Source organism: Vigna umbellata, chromosome 9, assembly GCF_029865625.1.
Source record: "Vigna umbellata cultivar VRB3 chromosome 9, Vumbellata_1.0, whole genome shotgun sequence".
In the NCBI taxonomy this organism is placed as follows: Eukaryota; Viridiplantae; Streptophyta; class Magnoliopsida; order Fabales; family Fabaceae; genus Vigna; species Vigna umbellata.
Genome location: NC_142173.1, coordinates 20,397,286 through 20,414,368, shown reverse-complemented (window position 1 = coordinate 20,414,368; position 17,083 = coordinate 20,397,286). Strand labels below are relative to the sequence as shown.

The window sequence follows — 17,083 nt, the reverse complement described above, 5'->3', positions numbered from 1 at the left end:
CCTATGCCCTATGCCCTATGCCCTATGCCCTATGCCCTATGCCCTATGCCCTATGCCCTATGCCCTATGCCCTATGCCCTATGCCCTATGCCCTATGCCCTATGCCCTATGCCCTATGCCCTATGCCCTATGCCCTATGCCCTATGCCCTATGGCTCATATACACATGCATGGTACTCATACAATGCTAAACAATTCTTCATTCAAAATAAATAGTGTCATAAGGAGAACATAAGATTTCTTATCTGTCAATTGAAGGAGTAGCTCTTGGGAGCTAAGGGACACAGCAGTGCCAATAATGAGGGTGAGAGCGTTAGATACAACTACGACTTCATCGGGTAGTACATAATTCAAGCCTCCAAGCTACACAACAAAGAAAAATCATGATAAGAAAAACAATTTTCAATTGCAGACAATTACTACAACTAATTATATTTGAAGAAACAAATCAAATGTAATATTGTACCTTAACTTTCATCTTCAACCCAACGTTTGTTACATTTTGATCGTTGACAGTTAATGGTGGACCCAAGAACTGGGTAACAGTTCCCATTTCAGCAAGTATCTTATTCTTCCTTAAAGCCAATAAAATTCAATTAGTTTTAGAACAATAATGAACTTGAATAATTTCATAATGAAAAAGATAAACATAAAAAGTCATCGTAGATAACGAAATTTTTTCTAACAACGACAAGAAATATATGGAAATACAAATTTTAAAGAATACCATTTATGAAGTCAACTACTTTCTCCACTCCTAGTTGAGCTGCAAAGTATTTATTGTGAAGAGTCCCACAAGAAGTATAAAACAAATAGAAACACATAGTAAAACTCTCATGGTTAATTGGTTAACTACTTCCAAGCGAGCAGCAAAATTAAGATGGGAAAAACACAGAAAACAGAAGGCAAGGGAATTCAAAATAAAATTTACCTCCATGCTCATAATTCATTCTGCTGGATTGGTACCCTGCAAACCAGTATAAATGAATTAAGCTCAAAAGTACAAAATGCTAGAAAATAAAAATAATATCATATCATATGCAAAAAAATAAAATATCAAAACATATAAACAAGGATCCAATATGCAAACTTATGTACAAAAGGGGAATTTGTCATGTGCTAAGCACTTCAACGCATGAAACAAAGTTTTTCAATCAACTAAGAATTACCTAAGGAAAAAAAGATTAACATACTAACCGTATTGTTCAACAGAAGATTTAGTCAAAATTGGTGCAGATTTTTTCTCGCGATAACCCGTTCCAAATTCTTCATCAATTACCCAAGAAGGCTGCCAAAGGAGTTAGAATTAATATGTTGAAACAAAATAAAGCTAAACTTTGTGGACAAAATAAAAGAAAACAAAAATCACGTGCTCCACTTTTGTTGTTTCTGGACAACTTTGTGCTCCCTTAATTCAATTCTTTTGGTATAATTTTCCAATCCTGCACACATATGTCACACAGCTTAATATCCTCTTTGCTAAAGAGATTACAAGATACAATGCACAAGATAAAGATTTCTCCCTTTCCCGGTCTTGCACAATTGACGTGGAAAATGGATCCTAGTTGCACTCAATTTGCAATCTTGTGCACTAGTCTTCCTATTCTCATGAATCCAAAGCTGCACAGATATTTAAACTTCAATCAGTAGAGTATGCATTCAATACTATCACTTAAGAGCTAAAACCGAAGCAACAATTCAAAACAAGGGTAAGTTAGACAACTTGCCTATTTGGATGGTTGTTTCTAGCCTGCTCCAAGGTCCACACTTAGGTGTTGTTGCTGCTGTCTACTCAGAAATACTTGACTCCAATTGAGATGGAACTAAATGGCAATCAAGAATATACCAAAATCAAACTGCACAAACTGTCATCTGCACATAAATCAGCAAACAAATTTAAAAAATTAGAAGTGAATGTCGTAGTAGTAAACAATTTTAAAAGGTGAAGTAAATGCAATAGCAATTTTCTCTTTTGTTATGTTGATTGCACTCCAGTTTAAGCAATCTGCACAAGAAACAATTAGCAAGTCAGTTAGGCTGAACTCTCTCAATCTGTCAATAGACTTAGGCCAAGTTAGCCTCACAAAACATAATAAAAATTTGATCTCCAACTGAACACAACTTTATATTGAACAAAACATTAGTAGGACAAACAATTGATAAAACTACAACTCTGTATATAGCTTATCTCAAACAAAAAAAATAAATTAAAAAAATAGTAAGAATGCATGATAAAAATTACAGAGTAGTAGCATAGATATACAATAATCTACCTTGGGAGTTGTAAAACTCGAGTTTCTACTTGAATAAATCCAAACTGCTAGACATCCAGAGCACAGGTTCGGATCCGTATTTGCTTTGACCCAATGTCTGTAATAACATAAGTAACATCAAAAAAATCATCAAACATTTGCAATAGAACAATTGCAAAAAAAATATATCGTAGAGACTAACAGTTAACACCTTTTCGATCCTCCCTCGCGGCTTCTAATTGGATTTCTCGACAGATGAGGTCCTTTGACATGCGATCTTTTGTAGGAACACCAAAGCACAAAGCTAGGCCCAAAATAAGCGAAATTAAAAAATGTTGTTACTAAATGATGATCAATTTCATATCTAGGGCCAAGAAAGACGAAAAGAGTTCAAAACATGAATACTGCAGAAAACTCCACATGTAGGGTAACTACTTCCAAGAGAGCAGCAAAATTAAGATGGAAGAAACACAGAACACAGAAGGAAAGGGAATTCAAAATAAAATTTACCTCCATGCTCAAAATTCATTCTGCTGGATTGGCACCCTGCAAACCAGTATATATATAAATTAAGCTCAAAAGAACAAAATGCTAGAAAATAAAAATATTATCATATTATATCCAAAAAAACAAAATATCAAAACATATAAACAAGGATCCAATATGCAAACTTATGTACAAAAGGAAAATTTGTCATACGATAAACCCTTCAACTCATGAAACCAAGTTTTACAATCAACTACGAATCACCTAAGGGAAAAAAGATTAACATAATAACCGTATTGTTCAACTGAAGATTTAGTCACAATTGGTGCAGATTTTTTCTCGCGCTAACCCATGCTAAATTCTTCATCAATTACCCAAGAAGGCTGCCAAAGGAGTTAGAATTAATATGTTGAAACAAAATAAAGCTAAACTTTGTGGACAAAATAAAGGAAAACAAAAATCACGTGCTCCACTTTTGTTGTTTTTGGACAACTTTGTGCTCCCTTAATTCAATTCTTTTGGTCTGATTTTGCAATCTTGTTCATTAACCTTCCTATTCTCATGAATCCAAAGCTGCACAGATATTTAAACTTTAATCAGTAAAGTATCCATTCAATACTATCACTTAAGAGCTAAAACCGAAGCAACAATTCAAAACAAGGGTAAGTTAGACAACTTTCCTATTTGGATTGTTGTTTCTAGCCTGCTCCAAGCTCCACACTGAGGTGTTGTTGCTGCTGTCTACTAAAAAATACTTGACTCCAATTAGACTGCAATTAAGATGGAACTAAATGGCAATCAAGAATATACCAAAATCAAACTGGACAAACTGACATCTGCACATAAATCAGCAAAAAAAATTTAAAATATTGGAAGTGAATGTCGTAGTAGTAAACAAATTTAAAAGTTGAAGTAAATGCAATAGCAATTTTCTCTTTTGTTATGTTGATTGCACTCCAGTTTAAGCAATCTGCACAAGAAACAATTAGCAAGTCAGTTAGGCTAAGCTCTCTCAATCTGCCAATAGACTTACCTGACAAAGCACACTACGCTCTACTTTCTCTCTAGAAGCTTGACATACTCAAAGGATAAAACACTCAGCTGATTGTTAAGGAAATTAAGCATGGACCAAAGAATCCTGTGGATCACTACCACCACCGAATATTAGGAGTGGGCAAATCAAATCGAACTGCACTACACTATTAAAAACTACACTGAACTAAAAACTAGTTTGTCTAAACTGAGTTAAACTAAAAAATAGTTCAGACAAACTCAACTGAACTATTTTTTGTTTTATCAAATTGTACAAAATTACAATATAAACTGAACTGCACTACTAACTATACTAGTTTTGAACTGAATTGTAGTAATTTTAACCAAAAACTCAGCAATTCAGCAACACTGACATTATAATCAAGGATAAAAACCTGAAACTGGATCAATAATAGATATGCCAACAAAAATACAATATACTTAACAGGTTCATCTTAAGTTGTACTACATAGAAACTATAAATTGCACTAATATGTCATATATACAACATAAAAGCTATCTAAACATATTCAAAATGGTTCAAACAGTCTAAGAACTACTACAATATCTATTTCTATCACAAACTAAAAATTTGTCTACCTAAAGCCTAACATACTTGACAGTCTAAGTTAAAATGCAAGAATTGTAAGTACCCTATAATAAAACCTCAAGTGCCGAGTCTAAGAACTACTACAATATCTATTTCTATCACAAACTAAAAATTTGTTTACCTAAAGCCTAACATACTTGACAGTCTAAGTTAAAATGCAAGAATTGTAACTACCCTATAATAAAACCTCAAGTGCCGAAACAAGTTTTGAATGTTAAAAGGTTACAAAAGACTGAACTAGTTACTAAGAATCATTAGCAAATCAAAATATACCTGTACTACTAATAATTACAGCACTAACTAATAAAATAAGGTTAATAAAACTGCACTAGTTCTAAAATATGATTTTAACACTACCTAATAACAAAGTAACTATGCACACAACTTTAAAATCACTTAACTGAACTAACTGAACTCATATTTTATTCATAAGGGTGAAAATATAAAATGTGACTATATAAATCTAAGAAACTGGATTAAATCAAAAAAACAGCACATAACACTAAGTACTCCTACAAACACAACTTAAAAACTAACTAACCTGACACTAAGTACTCCTACAAACAAAACTTAAAAACTAACTAACCTGATTCCTACAGGTTTCAAACAACTAATGAAAGCTAGAAACAAAGTTAACTACTATAATTGATGATAGATTCGAACTTTGACCTATTCACTAAAATCTATCCACTAAAACTACGCATGTTTAAAAGCTATGCAGAATTATGACTTACTAAACCAAGGGAAATGTAACAGAAGCTATCTCAACAAGTTCTAATTGGTAAAAATTAATGTAAAAAGCTTAAAAACAATACAAATAAATACTATACAAAAATTCATTAATTTAAAACTAATCTACTAACTATAAATTAGAATGAACTTATAAAATATGAACAAACCTAATACTACTATAATCAACTAAACAATAACTAAGCAATTTCAAATTCATCTAACTATGTTATGACTACAGGTATTTACAAACTTGAAACTAAAAATACAAAAACTAGCTTATGCCTAGACTAATGCTACCGAATAGATCAAAGACAAAAAAGATCCTACAATTCTTGTTAATATTAGATTTTAAATAATGAGTTGAGCGTAGCAAACACGTGGTATTAAATATAATATATATGAAGATATCCCAAAAGAATGCAGCACCAGAAATTCCAATGCATCATATGTCAAGTATTCATCAGTAGACATCAGAATAAATGTAAAGTTTCAGCAGCTCAATGAAACATACCAAGGAATTTAATTAAGAAAGCTACCTGCATAGTCCTGTAGGAAGTCACACTCATACATTTATTCTGCAACTAAATACAAAAGTGATATCTAATAACAAAGTAACTATGCACACGACTTTAAAATTACTTAACTGAACTCATATTTGAGTCATTTGGGAGAAAATATAAAATCTGACTTTATAAATATAAAATCTGACTTTATTTATTTACTATTATTCAAGTAAAAAAATACCACATAGTTGTAATACTATGTAGTATGTACCGCATGCAAAAACAAAAACAAAGCTAGAAACTTGATCAAAATCAAAGGCTCGTTAGTAAAAATTATAAATAAAAGAACTTATTAGTTAAAATCATTAAATTGAAATGACAGTGAACTAACTCTCAACACAATAAGATCCTAGTTTCTTTTTTAATGGAGTAGAATTCACAGAACAATTATTAATCTCCACTATATCTAGGAATTAAATTGAGAATTACAGTGTTTACTAAGTTAGAATTAATCAAAATTAGAATTACCCTAAAATAATAGCTAAAATCATTGTATTAACACATTTACAAAATCAAGAATTTTACACTGTAAATCAAAAATGTCATAAAAACAAAAAATTAGACCCTAAACACAACTTAATAAAAAAAATACAATAAAAAAAATACAATTAGCTTAGAAAGATCTGAAATTAATTTATTTTTCTCAATTAACACCCTTAAAAACTCTCTGAATTATTTTAAATTTATTTATTTGCCTTGTGTTTACAAGCCAGTAGAACGCATAGAAAACACCATAACTATTTACACCACTTTGAAAAAAAAATAGTGAGAAACATGAATTAGACATTTTGGTGGGAAATAATATAGTAAGTAAAATTAAGTATCGTGGCAGATTGTATAAAATTTAGCACTAGTTGTATAAAATCATGGACATGACATGAGTACAAAGAAACAGTACTTAGTTAGACTTAAAAAGTACATAAACTTTAAAATTCTCAACACCATAACCAATTAACTTCAAAGCTCGAGAATTCATAGTGTCAAACTTTAACTCTTTGCATGATTCATATAACCCTTCAAAAACTTAGCACCTTAGATGTGATGGTCTAAAAGCTCATTATGATTGTTAAAATCAGGCAAATCCAATAACCATCACCTTACAAGATCCCAATGTTGGCACCCTAGATGGTCTAATTCTTTCAATTTTCCAGTGTTATAGTGGTGTGTTATGTATTGTTTGTGAGTGTCCAAAACTATTGTAATTTTTGTAACTTTCTACAGCATGAATTAAACTTGAACAGGTAAACTTGTTCACCACTTGAGAGGTTCTTATTATTTTTTTCTACAAAGTCTTATCTATAAGGGAAGGTCCAAACATTATAATTAGAAGTTGTTTGCACACAGGTGACAACCATAAGTGATTTGTGTACTCACTATAAACAAAAGTGACTTGTGTAATAAACCAGCAACAACAAGGTGAACCAGTGATACGACAACCAACCCAACCCATTGGAAAACATCATACTAATAATAGCAAAAGAAAACATTTACCTAAAAGAAAACAACTCCCAAACTGCAAAGAACGGCAAAGTCAACCAAACAGACATCTGAAATTAAAACAAGAACGGTAAAGAAAAGAGAAAAGATAAGAGATAAGCGAGAAAAAACCCGCAAGGCGTTGACGAAACCATGGAGGCCTCGTCGTAGGTCATGGCGGAGTTGAGCGGTGCGGCAGTTGGGCGCTCATACTCCATTGCTGCAACGGAACCGAAAACGCACGCTGAGAAGATACGCGACGAATGAAATTACGAAAAGGAAAAAGAGAAAATGCAGCCGAAATGCCATTGGTGAAGTCAATCAAACAAACACAGACCTCAAATTAAAGCAAGAACGATAAAGAAGAAAAAATAAGAGATAAGAGAGAGGAAACTTGCAAGGCGTTGAAGAAGCTCTTGTTGCGCTCCATGGAGGCCTCGTCGTAGTCATGGCGGAGTTGAGCGATGCGGCGGTTGGGCACTCAAACTCCATTGCTGCAACGGAACCGCACGCTGAGAAGAACGATGCTCTGATGAGTGCATAATGAATGCGAATTGAGAACTAAAGAGAGAGAAAAGAAAACTCGAAGAGAAAAAGGAAAAGAGTTACCGTGAGGTGGCAAGTGATGTGTGACTGAGAGCTTATTTAATGCACTGCCACGTGACATTATGTTGGCGCCACCTCTATTAACCTTTCCAGGTGAAAAGACACCACTACCCTCTTCTTCGGTTGCCTTTTAGATTCTATTAATTTTTGTAACTTTCTACAGCATGAATTAAACTTGAACAGGTAAACTTGTTCACCACTTGAGAGGTTCTTATTATTTTTTTCTACAAAGTCTTATCTATAAGGGAAGGTCCAAACATTATAATTAGAAGTTGTTTGCACACAGGTGACAACCATAAGTGATTTGTGTACTCACTATAAACAAAAGTGACTTGTGTAATAAACCAGCAACAACAAGGTGAACCAGTGATACGACAACCAACCCAACCCATTGGAAAACATCATACTAATAATAGCAAAAGAAAACATTTACCTAAAAGAAAACAACTCCCAAACTGCAAAGAACGGCAAAGTCAACCAAACAGACATCTGAAATTAAAACAAGAACGGTAAAGAAAAGAGAAAAGATAAGAGATAAGCGAGAAAAAACCCGCAAGGCGTTGACGAAACCATGGAGGCCTCGTCGTAGGTCATGGCGGAGTTGAGCGGTGCGGCAGTTGGGCGCTCATACTCCATTGCTGCAACGGAACCGAAAACGCACGCTGAGAAGATACGCGACGAATGAAATTACGAAAAGGAAAAAGAGAAAATGCAGCCGAAATGCCATTGGTGAAGTCAATCAAACAAACACAGACCACAAATTAAAGCAAGAACGATAAAGAAGAAAAAATAAGAGATAAGAGAGAGGAAACTTGCAAGGCGTTGAAGAAGCTCTTGTTGCGCTCCATGGAGGCCTCGTCGTAGGTCATGGCGGAGTTGAGCGGTGCGGCAGTTGGGCGCTCATACTCCATTGCTGCAACGGAACCGAAAACGCACGCTGAGAAGATACGCGACGAATGAAATTACGAAAAGGAAAAAGAGAAAATGCAGCCGAAATGCCATTGGTGAAGTCAATCAAACAAACACAGACCTCAAATTAAAGCAAGAACGATAAAGAAGAAAAAATAAGAGATAAGAGAGAGGAAACTTGCAAGGCGTTGAAGAAGCTCTTGTTGCGCTCCATGGAGGCCTCGTCGTAGTCATGGCGGAGTTGAGCGATGCGGCGGTTGGGCACTCAAACTCCATTGCTGCAACGGAACCGCACGCTGAGAAGAACGATGCTCTGATGAGTGCATAATGAATGCGAATTGAGAACTAAAGAGAGAGAAAAGAAAACTCGAAGAGAAAAAGGAAAAGAGTTACCGTGAGGTGGCAAGTGATGTGTGACTGAGAGCTTATTTAATGCACTGCCACGTGACATTATGTTGGCGCCACCTCTATTAACCTTTCCAGGTGAAAAGACACCACTACCCTCTTCTTCGGTTGCCTTTTAGATTCTATTAATTTTTGTAACTTTTTACAGCATGAATTAAACTTGAACAGGTAAACTTGTTCACCACTTGAGAGGTTCTTATTATTTTTTTCTACAAAGTCTTATCTATAAGGGAAGGTCCAAACATTATAATTAGAAGTTGTTTGCACACAGGTGACAACCATAAGTGATTTGTGTACTCACTATAAACAAAAGTGACTTGTGTAATAAACCAGCAACAACAAGGTGAACCAGTGATACGACAACCAACCCAACCCATTGGAAAACATCATACTAATAATAGCAAAAGAAAACATTTACCTAAAAGAAAACAACTCCCAAACTGCAAAGAACGGCAAAGTCAACCAAACAGACATCTGAAATTAAAACAAGAACGGTAAAGAAAAGAGAAAAGATAAGAGATAAGCGAGAAAAAACCCGCAAGGCGTTGACGAAACCATGGAGGCCTCGTCGTAGGTCATGGCGGAGTTGAGCGGTGCGGCAGTTGGGCGCTCATACTCCATTGCTGCAACGGAACCGAAAACGCACGCTGAGAAGATACGCGACGAATGAAATTACGAAAAGGAAAAAGAGAAAATGCAGCCGAAATGCCATTGGTGAAGTCAATCAAACAAACACAGACCTCAAATTAAAGCAAGAACGATAAAGAAGAAAAAATAAGAGATAAGAGAGAGGAAACTTGCAAGGCGTTGAAGAAGCTCTTGTTGCGCTCCATGGAGGCCTCGTCGTAGGTCATGGCGGAGTTGAGCGGTGCGGCAGTTGGGCGCTCATACTCCATTGCTGCAACGGAACCGAAAACGCACGCTGAGAAGATACGCGACGAATGAAATTACGAAAAGGAAAAAGAGAAAATGCAGCCGAAATGCCATTGGTGAAGTCAATCAAACAAACACAGACCTCAAATTAAAGCAAGAACGATAAAGAAGAAAAAATAAGAGATAAGAGAGAGGAAACTTGCAAGGCGTTGAAGAAGCTCTTGTTGCGCTCCATGGAGGCCTCGTCGTAGTCATGGCGGAGTTGAGCGATGCGGCGGTTGGGCACTCAAACTCCATTGCTGCAACGGAACCGCACGCTGAGAAGAACGATGCTCTGATGAGTGCATAATGAATGCGAATTGAGAACTAAAGAGAGAGAAAAGAAAACTCGAAGAGAAAAAGGAAAAGAGTTACCGTGAGGTGGCAAGTGATGTGTGACTGAGAGCTTATTTAATGCACTGCCACGTGACATTATGTTGGCGCCACCTCTATTAACCTTTCCAGGTGAAAAGACACCACTACCCTCTTCTTCGGTTGCCTTTTAGATTCTATTAACCAACCACGGTGAAAAGACACCACTACCCTCTCGGTTGCCTTTTAGATTCGCTAGCCTCATTGGTTGACCGTCCAATGAATTTTTTTTTCTTATACCTTATATTCATTTTAATTTTAAATATTTTACAAACTAAAACAGATTTTATATTTAAACATAAATTTAATCATTCAGTTATTTTTTAAATGTGACAAAGACTATTTTGTGTAAAAAAATATTTATTATTAAAATGTTAAATTTTATAGTTTGAACACTCATTATTTAAGTTAAATGATTTCATTTATTATTTAATTGTGTATAAAAATTTTAAATGGTTGTCTTTATTTTGATTTCTCTAAATTTTATTTTTTGTTTTGAAAGGAAGCATAAGTTATTACTGTGAGACCCTGAAAATTTCTCTGTAATTACCTGTCACATCACCATTAATACACCCCTCAATCCATTCTTATCTCATTTTAAAACCCATTTTCAAATCTGATAAACTCTCTGACATTCACTGAAACCACGCCCATCATTCTCTGAAAACGCACATGGCTTCCCCTGCACACACGCCACGTGTTGCAGAAGAAGCTTCCAGTTCAGAATTTAGTGGGCACGTGTCAGCTTGGGGTACGTTCGCTCAAACGAACGTGAATTTCACAAAACTGGATTTTCAGAAAACCCTCTCACCTGCACCACGCACTCTTCGTCTTCCTCTGAACCCAAACCTCCATTTTCTCCATCTTCTCTCTAAAACTTCCAACTTCTCTCTACTGTTAATCTTACGTTACTTCTCCAAACCCGTTTTCAGCACCGTAGGAACATTCATCCAGCTGTGGTCTTCCTTTTGGACCGAACAGAACTGGAATCCAACTGGTAAGTTTCTCTCTTTAGTAGCTGTCCATTAGGGTTTCATGCGAAACCATGCTATCGGTTTATGCATGTACTGTATCTGAATAAATTCTGGTTGTGGGTGTTTAGATCAAGTGGTTAGATTGAGTAGAAGGAACTTAAGGGGCTGTTGCGTATAGAAGAACTGTAGTTGAACGTGTGGAAATCATATTTTAGGGCGTACACTGCTATCCAGGTAAGGGGAGCTTATAAATTTAATTTATACTTGTATGAATCATGAACGTATGATATGAACTGTATGTATGATCAATATGTTGATTTTAGCATGTATGAATGAACGTTGATTGAACTGGATGCATGGAATATGTGTTGGCTGTGATGTATGAGTATATTTGATACGTATGAATGTGAATTGTATAAAGTCTGGAATTGTGTTGATTTAAAATTACAAAGTATGAATTACATGAGAAATATTGAGTTAAGATAAGTTGGAAAAAAAAATCTGGAATCCTGTTAAGGTTGAAAATCTGTATCTGAGAAAGTCCCTATGATAATTAACGCTCGTCACCGTACGGTCTTATACCGTTCGGTTTCCCTGCAAAGGCTTAGAATTGAATTCTTTCATTTGGGAAGAATTCGGTGTGAGAACGAGCGTCCTTATTGAGTTACTATGTTTGAGTGTTCGGCTCAACGTAGAGTTGTCGTACGCCTTAAATTAAACAATGCTGAAATGAGAACGTTCGGCCTTATGTCGAACGTTCGTTCGTAATAGCGTTCGACCTTATGTCGAGCGTTCGTCTTTGATAGCGTTCGACCTTAAGTCGAGCGTTCGTCTTTGATAGCGTTCGGCCTTATGTCGAGCGTTCGTCCTAAAATAGCGCTAGGTCTTATAACGAGCGTTCGTTCTAAATTGCGCAATGTCTCAGACCAATCGTTCGTTCTAATTGAATACTCATTTGATAAAACAGCGTTCGTCCAAAGTATTAAATATTCAATTTTCTTTACGTTCGTTCCATTCCTGGCAGTGGTTTTCATATGCAAGTCTCTTCAAAAATAATTCTAAGTGTTCTTGATCCTCCATTGTGCATTAAATCTGGTGCAAGTTTTTATCCCAAATATTTTTCTAAGTACCAGTACACTTCAAAGTTGAGTCAGTTCATTTAATTGGTCAAACAGAAAGTACGTTCGTTATATATTTTTACTGATTATCCAGTAAATTCATTTAGACGTTCGTCCTCACCCTTCATTGGACTGAACGTTCGTCATTTTTGACTCCTGAACCTAATGATGTGAAAGATGATGAATTATGATAAGTTAAAGTGTGAACACTATGAGAACTGAATTTATGATGTTGGATTTTGGACGAGCGTTCCAGGGAGGAACGTCTCATATATATATATTGAAAGATTGAATTGGTAAAGTATGACTATGGTTAGCTAATGCTGGCTTGGTCCATCCTGATATTCCGTGATGCTCATCTTCACGTAGAAGGGAGTAGTCATGTGTGGGAATGGCAGGAGGTCTTTCGTATCCCTCACTTAGCAGGGGCGAAGGATTAACCTCGAGTGGCAGCTGTTGAGGGTATCCCAGTTACTACATCACTCGGGTGCAAGGACGCCTGTAGCTACACGGTTCATACAGTCCGGACGGTCGTCTTTTATATTTATAAAAATTTCTATATTCCAATATGTTAAAGTGTATGTTATACGTGTGCATTGATACGTTGAATGTGTATGATGAACGTATGAATTAAATATTATAAGCTTACCCTTGCATTTCCTTGTGTTGTCTTGTATACGTATCTCCGTCTTGTCAAATGCAATGATCATCCGTTGTGGATGTGAGCAGATGGTGGTGCATCCCTGGAAGAAATGCTGGAAGAAGAAAATTTAGAAGAAGCAAATCTGGTGCAAGTGGAAGTAAAGACCGAGCCTTAGAGCGCTCGTTTAAATGTTAGAGTAATTTGAGCGTTCGGCTATGTATTTTGTAAAGCCGTTCGTCCTAATGATCTCCATTTCTGTTTAAGCGTACGCTATTTTTATTATCCAAGTCGTTCGGCTTTTGAACTCTGCTTTATTAATGTAAAGACTGCTTATTTACTGTTAATTGTAATTAATTCTAAATTATGGTAATTACTATATTTTGGGATGTTACATTAGTGGTATCAGAGCAGTTTTGTTCTATAAAAAGGACACTGTAGGATATGGGTGCACTGTGTTTTTGCTGTGTGCTTATTATATGTTTAGTGAGTTATTGTTTTTTTTTTAACTCTTGAGCAATTCTAACGCTCGTTTTCTGATGAACCAGAGAACCTATGGCGCCTAGACTTCCTCCTCCCCCACCGCCAAATGATACTGACGCGTCCAACAACGCTAGGCTGTTGGAATCCGTGATAGATAGGTTGCAACAACAGAATAATACTCTGATGGAACAGAACGCCACTCTGATGCAGCAAAATCAGAACGCCATGCAGATTATGGAGGCCGCTCGCGCCAGTTCGGAAGCCACGCAGAGGCAATTGATGGACATTCTTACTGCTACCAGAGGCACGCCAGGAGCGTCCTCTTCCAATGCCACCCAGCCCACTACGGAATGGAGTTTGGAAAGTTTTCTACAACATCATCCTGCCAAGTTCAATGGAAAGGGACTTCCGGATGCAGCGGATCAATGGCTAAGGGACATGGAGAGGATTTATGATGCCAAAAGGTGCCCAGACGACAACCGTTTGGCTTTTACAGAATATTTATTAACTGGTGAAGCTAGCCACTGGTGGACGAGCGCAAAAGCTCTCTTGACGGACGCCCAAACTCCCATCACTTGGGAAGTGTTTAGGAATAAATTTTATGAAGAATACTTTCCAGATAGCGTTCGGTTTGCAAAGGAAGTAGAGTTTCTTCAATTGGTTCAAGGAGGGATGTCTATTTCTGAATATACGAACAAGTTCAAACACTTGGTTCGTTTTAACACAATGGCCACAAATGAAGAGTGGCAGTGCCGGAAGTTTGAGAACGGCTTGAGAAGTGATTTGAAGGTTATGATTTCAAGCTTGTGCATACGAACGTTTTCTGCCATGGTGGAGAGGGCCAAGGTGTTGGAGAAGAACATGGCCGAGGCGGAAAAGCACAAGAAGCAACATCAGGGTGTAAGGGGACCAATCGTAGCAAGGAATAATACCAGTCAGAGGAGATTTCCTTACGCTCGTCCAAATCAACTCACGAACGCAAGCGGATCGCAAGCATTGGTTCCTGCCGGACAGTATGGGCAGCAAGGTGGTATTACTTGTTTTCAGTGTGGAGGGCCGCATTACCGTTCGTCATGCCCTCAATTGGTGGGTGGAAGACATTGCACTCGTTGCGGAAGGAATGGGCATGTGGCGAACGAGTGCAACTCTGGAGGTCGAGCAGTAATGAGACCACCAAATGCTGGAAGGAATCAGCCGAGAGGGGGACGAGCTCAAGCAGTGGGTCGAGTGTATGCGATCACTGGAGCGGAGGCAGCGAGCTCAGGTACGCTCGTCACTGGTACCTGCTTACTTCATGGAATATCTTGCTGTGTGTTGTATGACTCGGGGGCAACACACTCCTTCATCTCGAAGGCGTGCGTTGAAAAACTGGGGTTAGCAGCGAGTGAGATGCAGTTTGACCTGGTGGTGTCAACACCAGCAGCTAGTGAGGTTAGGACGTCTACCATGTGCGTTAGATGTCCTATTGAGGTAGAAGGGCGTAGATACAAAGTGAATCTCATCTGTTTGCCTCTCAAAGATTTAGAGGTAATTTTGGGAATGGATTGGCTGAATACCAATCGCATTCTCATAGATTGTGGAGCTAAGGAGTTAATTTTTCCTGAAGAAAACGAAGAGGATTTGGGTGTGACGCTCGGCCAGTTGAAAGAAGATATTATGGAGGGCGCTGCTTGTTTCCTCATCATGACGCATGAAGACCAAGAGCTGGGAAAGTTGAGGCAAGAACGAACGTCCGTTATTGGCAGAAAAGAACGAACGTTCGTTATTGGCAGTAAAGAACGAACGTCCATTTTGGAGGAGTTTCAGGACGTTTTTCCAGAGGAAATACCTGGGTTACCTCCTGTTCGGGAAGTTGAGTTCACCATTGATTTGGTGACGACAGCCGCACCTATCTCAGTTCAACCATACCGGATGGCGCCTGCAGAGTTGGTTGAACTTAAAAAGCAGATCGAAGAGTTGATGGAGAAGCAGTTTATTAGACCGAGCGTTTCACCATGGGGAGCGCCTGTGCTCTTGGTGAAAAAGAAGGATGGCAGCTCTCGGTTGTGCATAGATTACAGACAATTGAACAAGCTGACCATCAAAAACAAGTACCCGTTGCCAAGGATTGATGATTTGTTGGATCAACTGTATGGGGCAACGGTATTTTCAAAGATAGACTTGCGTTCGGGATATCATCAGATTAGGGTGAAAGAGGACGACATCCAGAAAACAGCATTTAGGTCTCGTTATGGACACTACGAGTATGTAGTGATGCCATTAGGAGTGACGAACGCTCCTGCAGTGTTCATGGATTATATGAACCGCATCTTCAGACCTTACTTGGATAAGTTTGTGGTCGTTTTCATAGATGATATTCTCATCTACTCTAAGACACAAGCCGAGCATGCAGAACACTTGAGGGCAGTGCTGAGCGTGTTGAGAGAAAAGGAGTTGTATGCAAAACTGTCCAAGTGTGAATTTTGGATGAATGAGGTACAGTTTTTGGGCCATGTGGTCTCGGCTGAAGGTATTTCAGTGGATCCTTCTAAGGTGAGAGCAGTGTTGGATTGGAAGAGCCCGCGTTCGGTCACTGAAGTGAGAAGTTTCGTTGGGCTTGCTGGCTACTACAGACGCTTCATAGAGGGATTCGCCAAGATAGTGGCTCCACTTACCCAATTGACTAGAAAGGATCAGCCGTTCGCCTGGACTGATCTATGTGAGGAGCGTTTCCAAGAGCTGAAGGAAAAACTGACGAGCGCCCCAGTTTTGATAATTCCAGACACGACCAAACCTTTTGAAGTGTACTGTGACGCGTCCCATCAAGGGTTGGGCTGTGTGCTTATGCAAGAGAGACGAGCGGTAGCATACGCGTCTCGTCAGTTGAAGATTCATGAACGCAACTATCCAACGCACGACCTGGAATTGGCAGCGGTCGTCTTTGCATTGAAGATTTGGAGACATTACTTGTATGGATCCGTCTTCCAAGTCTTTAGTGATCACAAGAGCCTCAAATATTTATTTGATCAAAAGGAGTTGAATATGAGGCAAAGACGTTGGTTGGAGTTCTTAAAAGACTATGAATTTGAGTTGCTTTATCACCCAGGAAAGGCCAATGTAGTGGCGGACGCTCTAAGCAGGAAGGCAGCACATGTATCGTTGATGATGGTTAAAGAGCTAAGTTTAGTGGAAAGTTTTCGAGACCTAAGGTTGCAGTTCGAGTTGGAGCCGAAGAGTATTAAATGCTGCACCTTGAGGATATCAAGTGATGTGTTCGACCGAATCCGGATGAAACAACGAGAGGATGAAGAATTGATGAAGATTTTAAGCGCGCTCGGTACGGATCAAGCCAAGCATTTCAATGCTGGAACGGACGGCATGTTGCGTTACATGGGACGGACGTGCATTCCCAATGATGGCGAGCTGAAGAGGATTATCTTGGAGGAAGGACATCATAGTCGTCTCAGCATACACCCCGGTATGACTAAGATGTACCAAGATCTTAGACGCTCGTTCTGGTGGCCTGGAATGAAGA

General features: G+C 38.0%; 1 protein-coding gene and 3 long non-coding RNA genes across 10 annotated transcripts; 2 read left to right on the top strand and 2 right to left on the bottom strand.

Annotated features, from left to right (window-relative positions):
- Positions 1-14: 14 nt before the first annotated feature.
- Positions 15-8,518, bottom strand: LOC148192875 (uncharacterized). Of its 7 annotated transcripts, none has more exons than XR_015782238.1 (12): positions 7,760-8,518; positions 7,549-7,662; positions 3,030-7,370; positions 2,762-2,797; positions 2,463-2,555; positions 2,273-2,369; positions 1,727-2,004; positions 1,197-1,619; positions 931-966; positions 727-765; positions 466-574; positions 15-362 (listed from the first exon to the last, which is right to left on the bottom strand). It is a non-coding gene; the product is annotated as an uncharacterized LOC148192875 (long non-coding RNA). The 7 variants fall into 7 exon arrangements; XR_015782239.1 differs by lacking the exon at positions 7,760-8,518 and having other exon boundaries at positions 1,197-1,287; positions 1,369-1,619; positions 7,549-7,749; XR_015782242.1 differs by lacking the exon at positions 7,760-8,518 and having other exon boundaries at positions 1,197-1,287; positions 1,378-1,619; positions 7,549-7,749.
- Positions 8,519-8,580: 62 nt separating this feature from the next.
- On the bottom strand, positions 8,581-10,347 carry LOC148192874 (uncharacterized). Its single transcript, XR_015782244.1, has 4 exons — positions 10,147-10,347; positions 9,059-9,968; positions 8,848-8,961; positions 8,581-8,669 (listed from the first exon to the last, which is right to left on the bottom strand). It is a non-coding gene; the product is annotated as an uncharacterized LOC148192874 (long non-coding RNA).
- A 543-nt stretch (positions 10,348-10,890) lies between these two features.
- On the top strand, positions 10,891-13,408 carry LOC148192873 (uncharacterized). Its single transcript, XR_015782415.1, has 3 exons — positions 10,891-11,351; positions 11,457-11,562; positions 13,176-13,408. It is a non-coding gene; the product is annotated as an uncharacterized LOC148192873 (long non-coding RNA).
- Positions 13,409-13,641: 233 nt separating this feature from the next.
- LOC148192872 (uncharacterized) lies at positions 13,642-16,721 on the top strand. The gene is made up of 5 exons (XM_088099297.1): positions 13,642-14,280; positions 14,359-14,953; positions 15,143-15,576; positions 16,051-16,352; positions 16,655-16,721. The coding sequence occupies exons 1-5, from the start codon at positions 13,642-13,644 to the stop codon at positions 16,719-16,721; spliced, it is 2,037 nt and encodes a 678-aa protein (XP_087955423.1).
- The last annotated feature ends 362 nt before the right edge of the window (positions 16,722-17,083 follow it).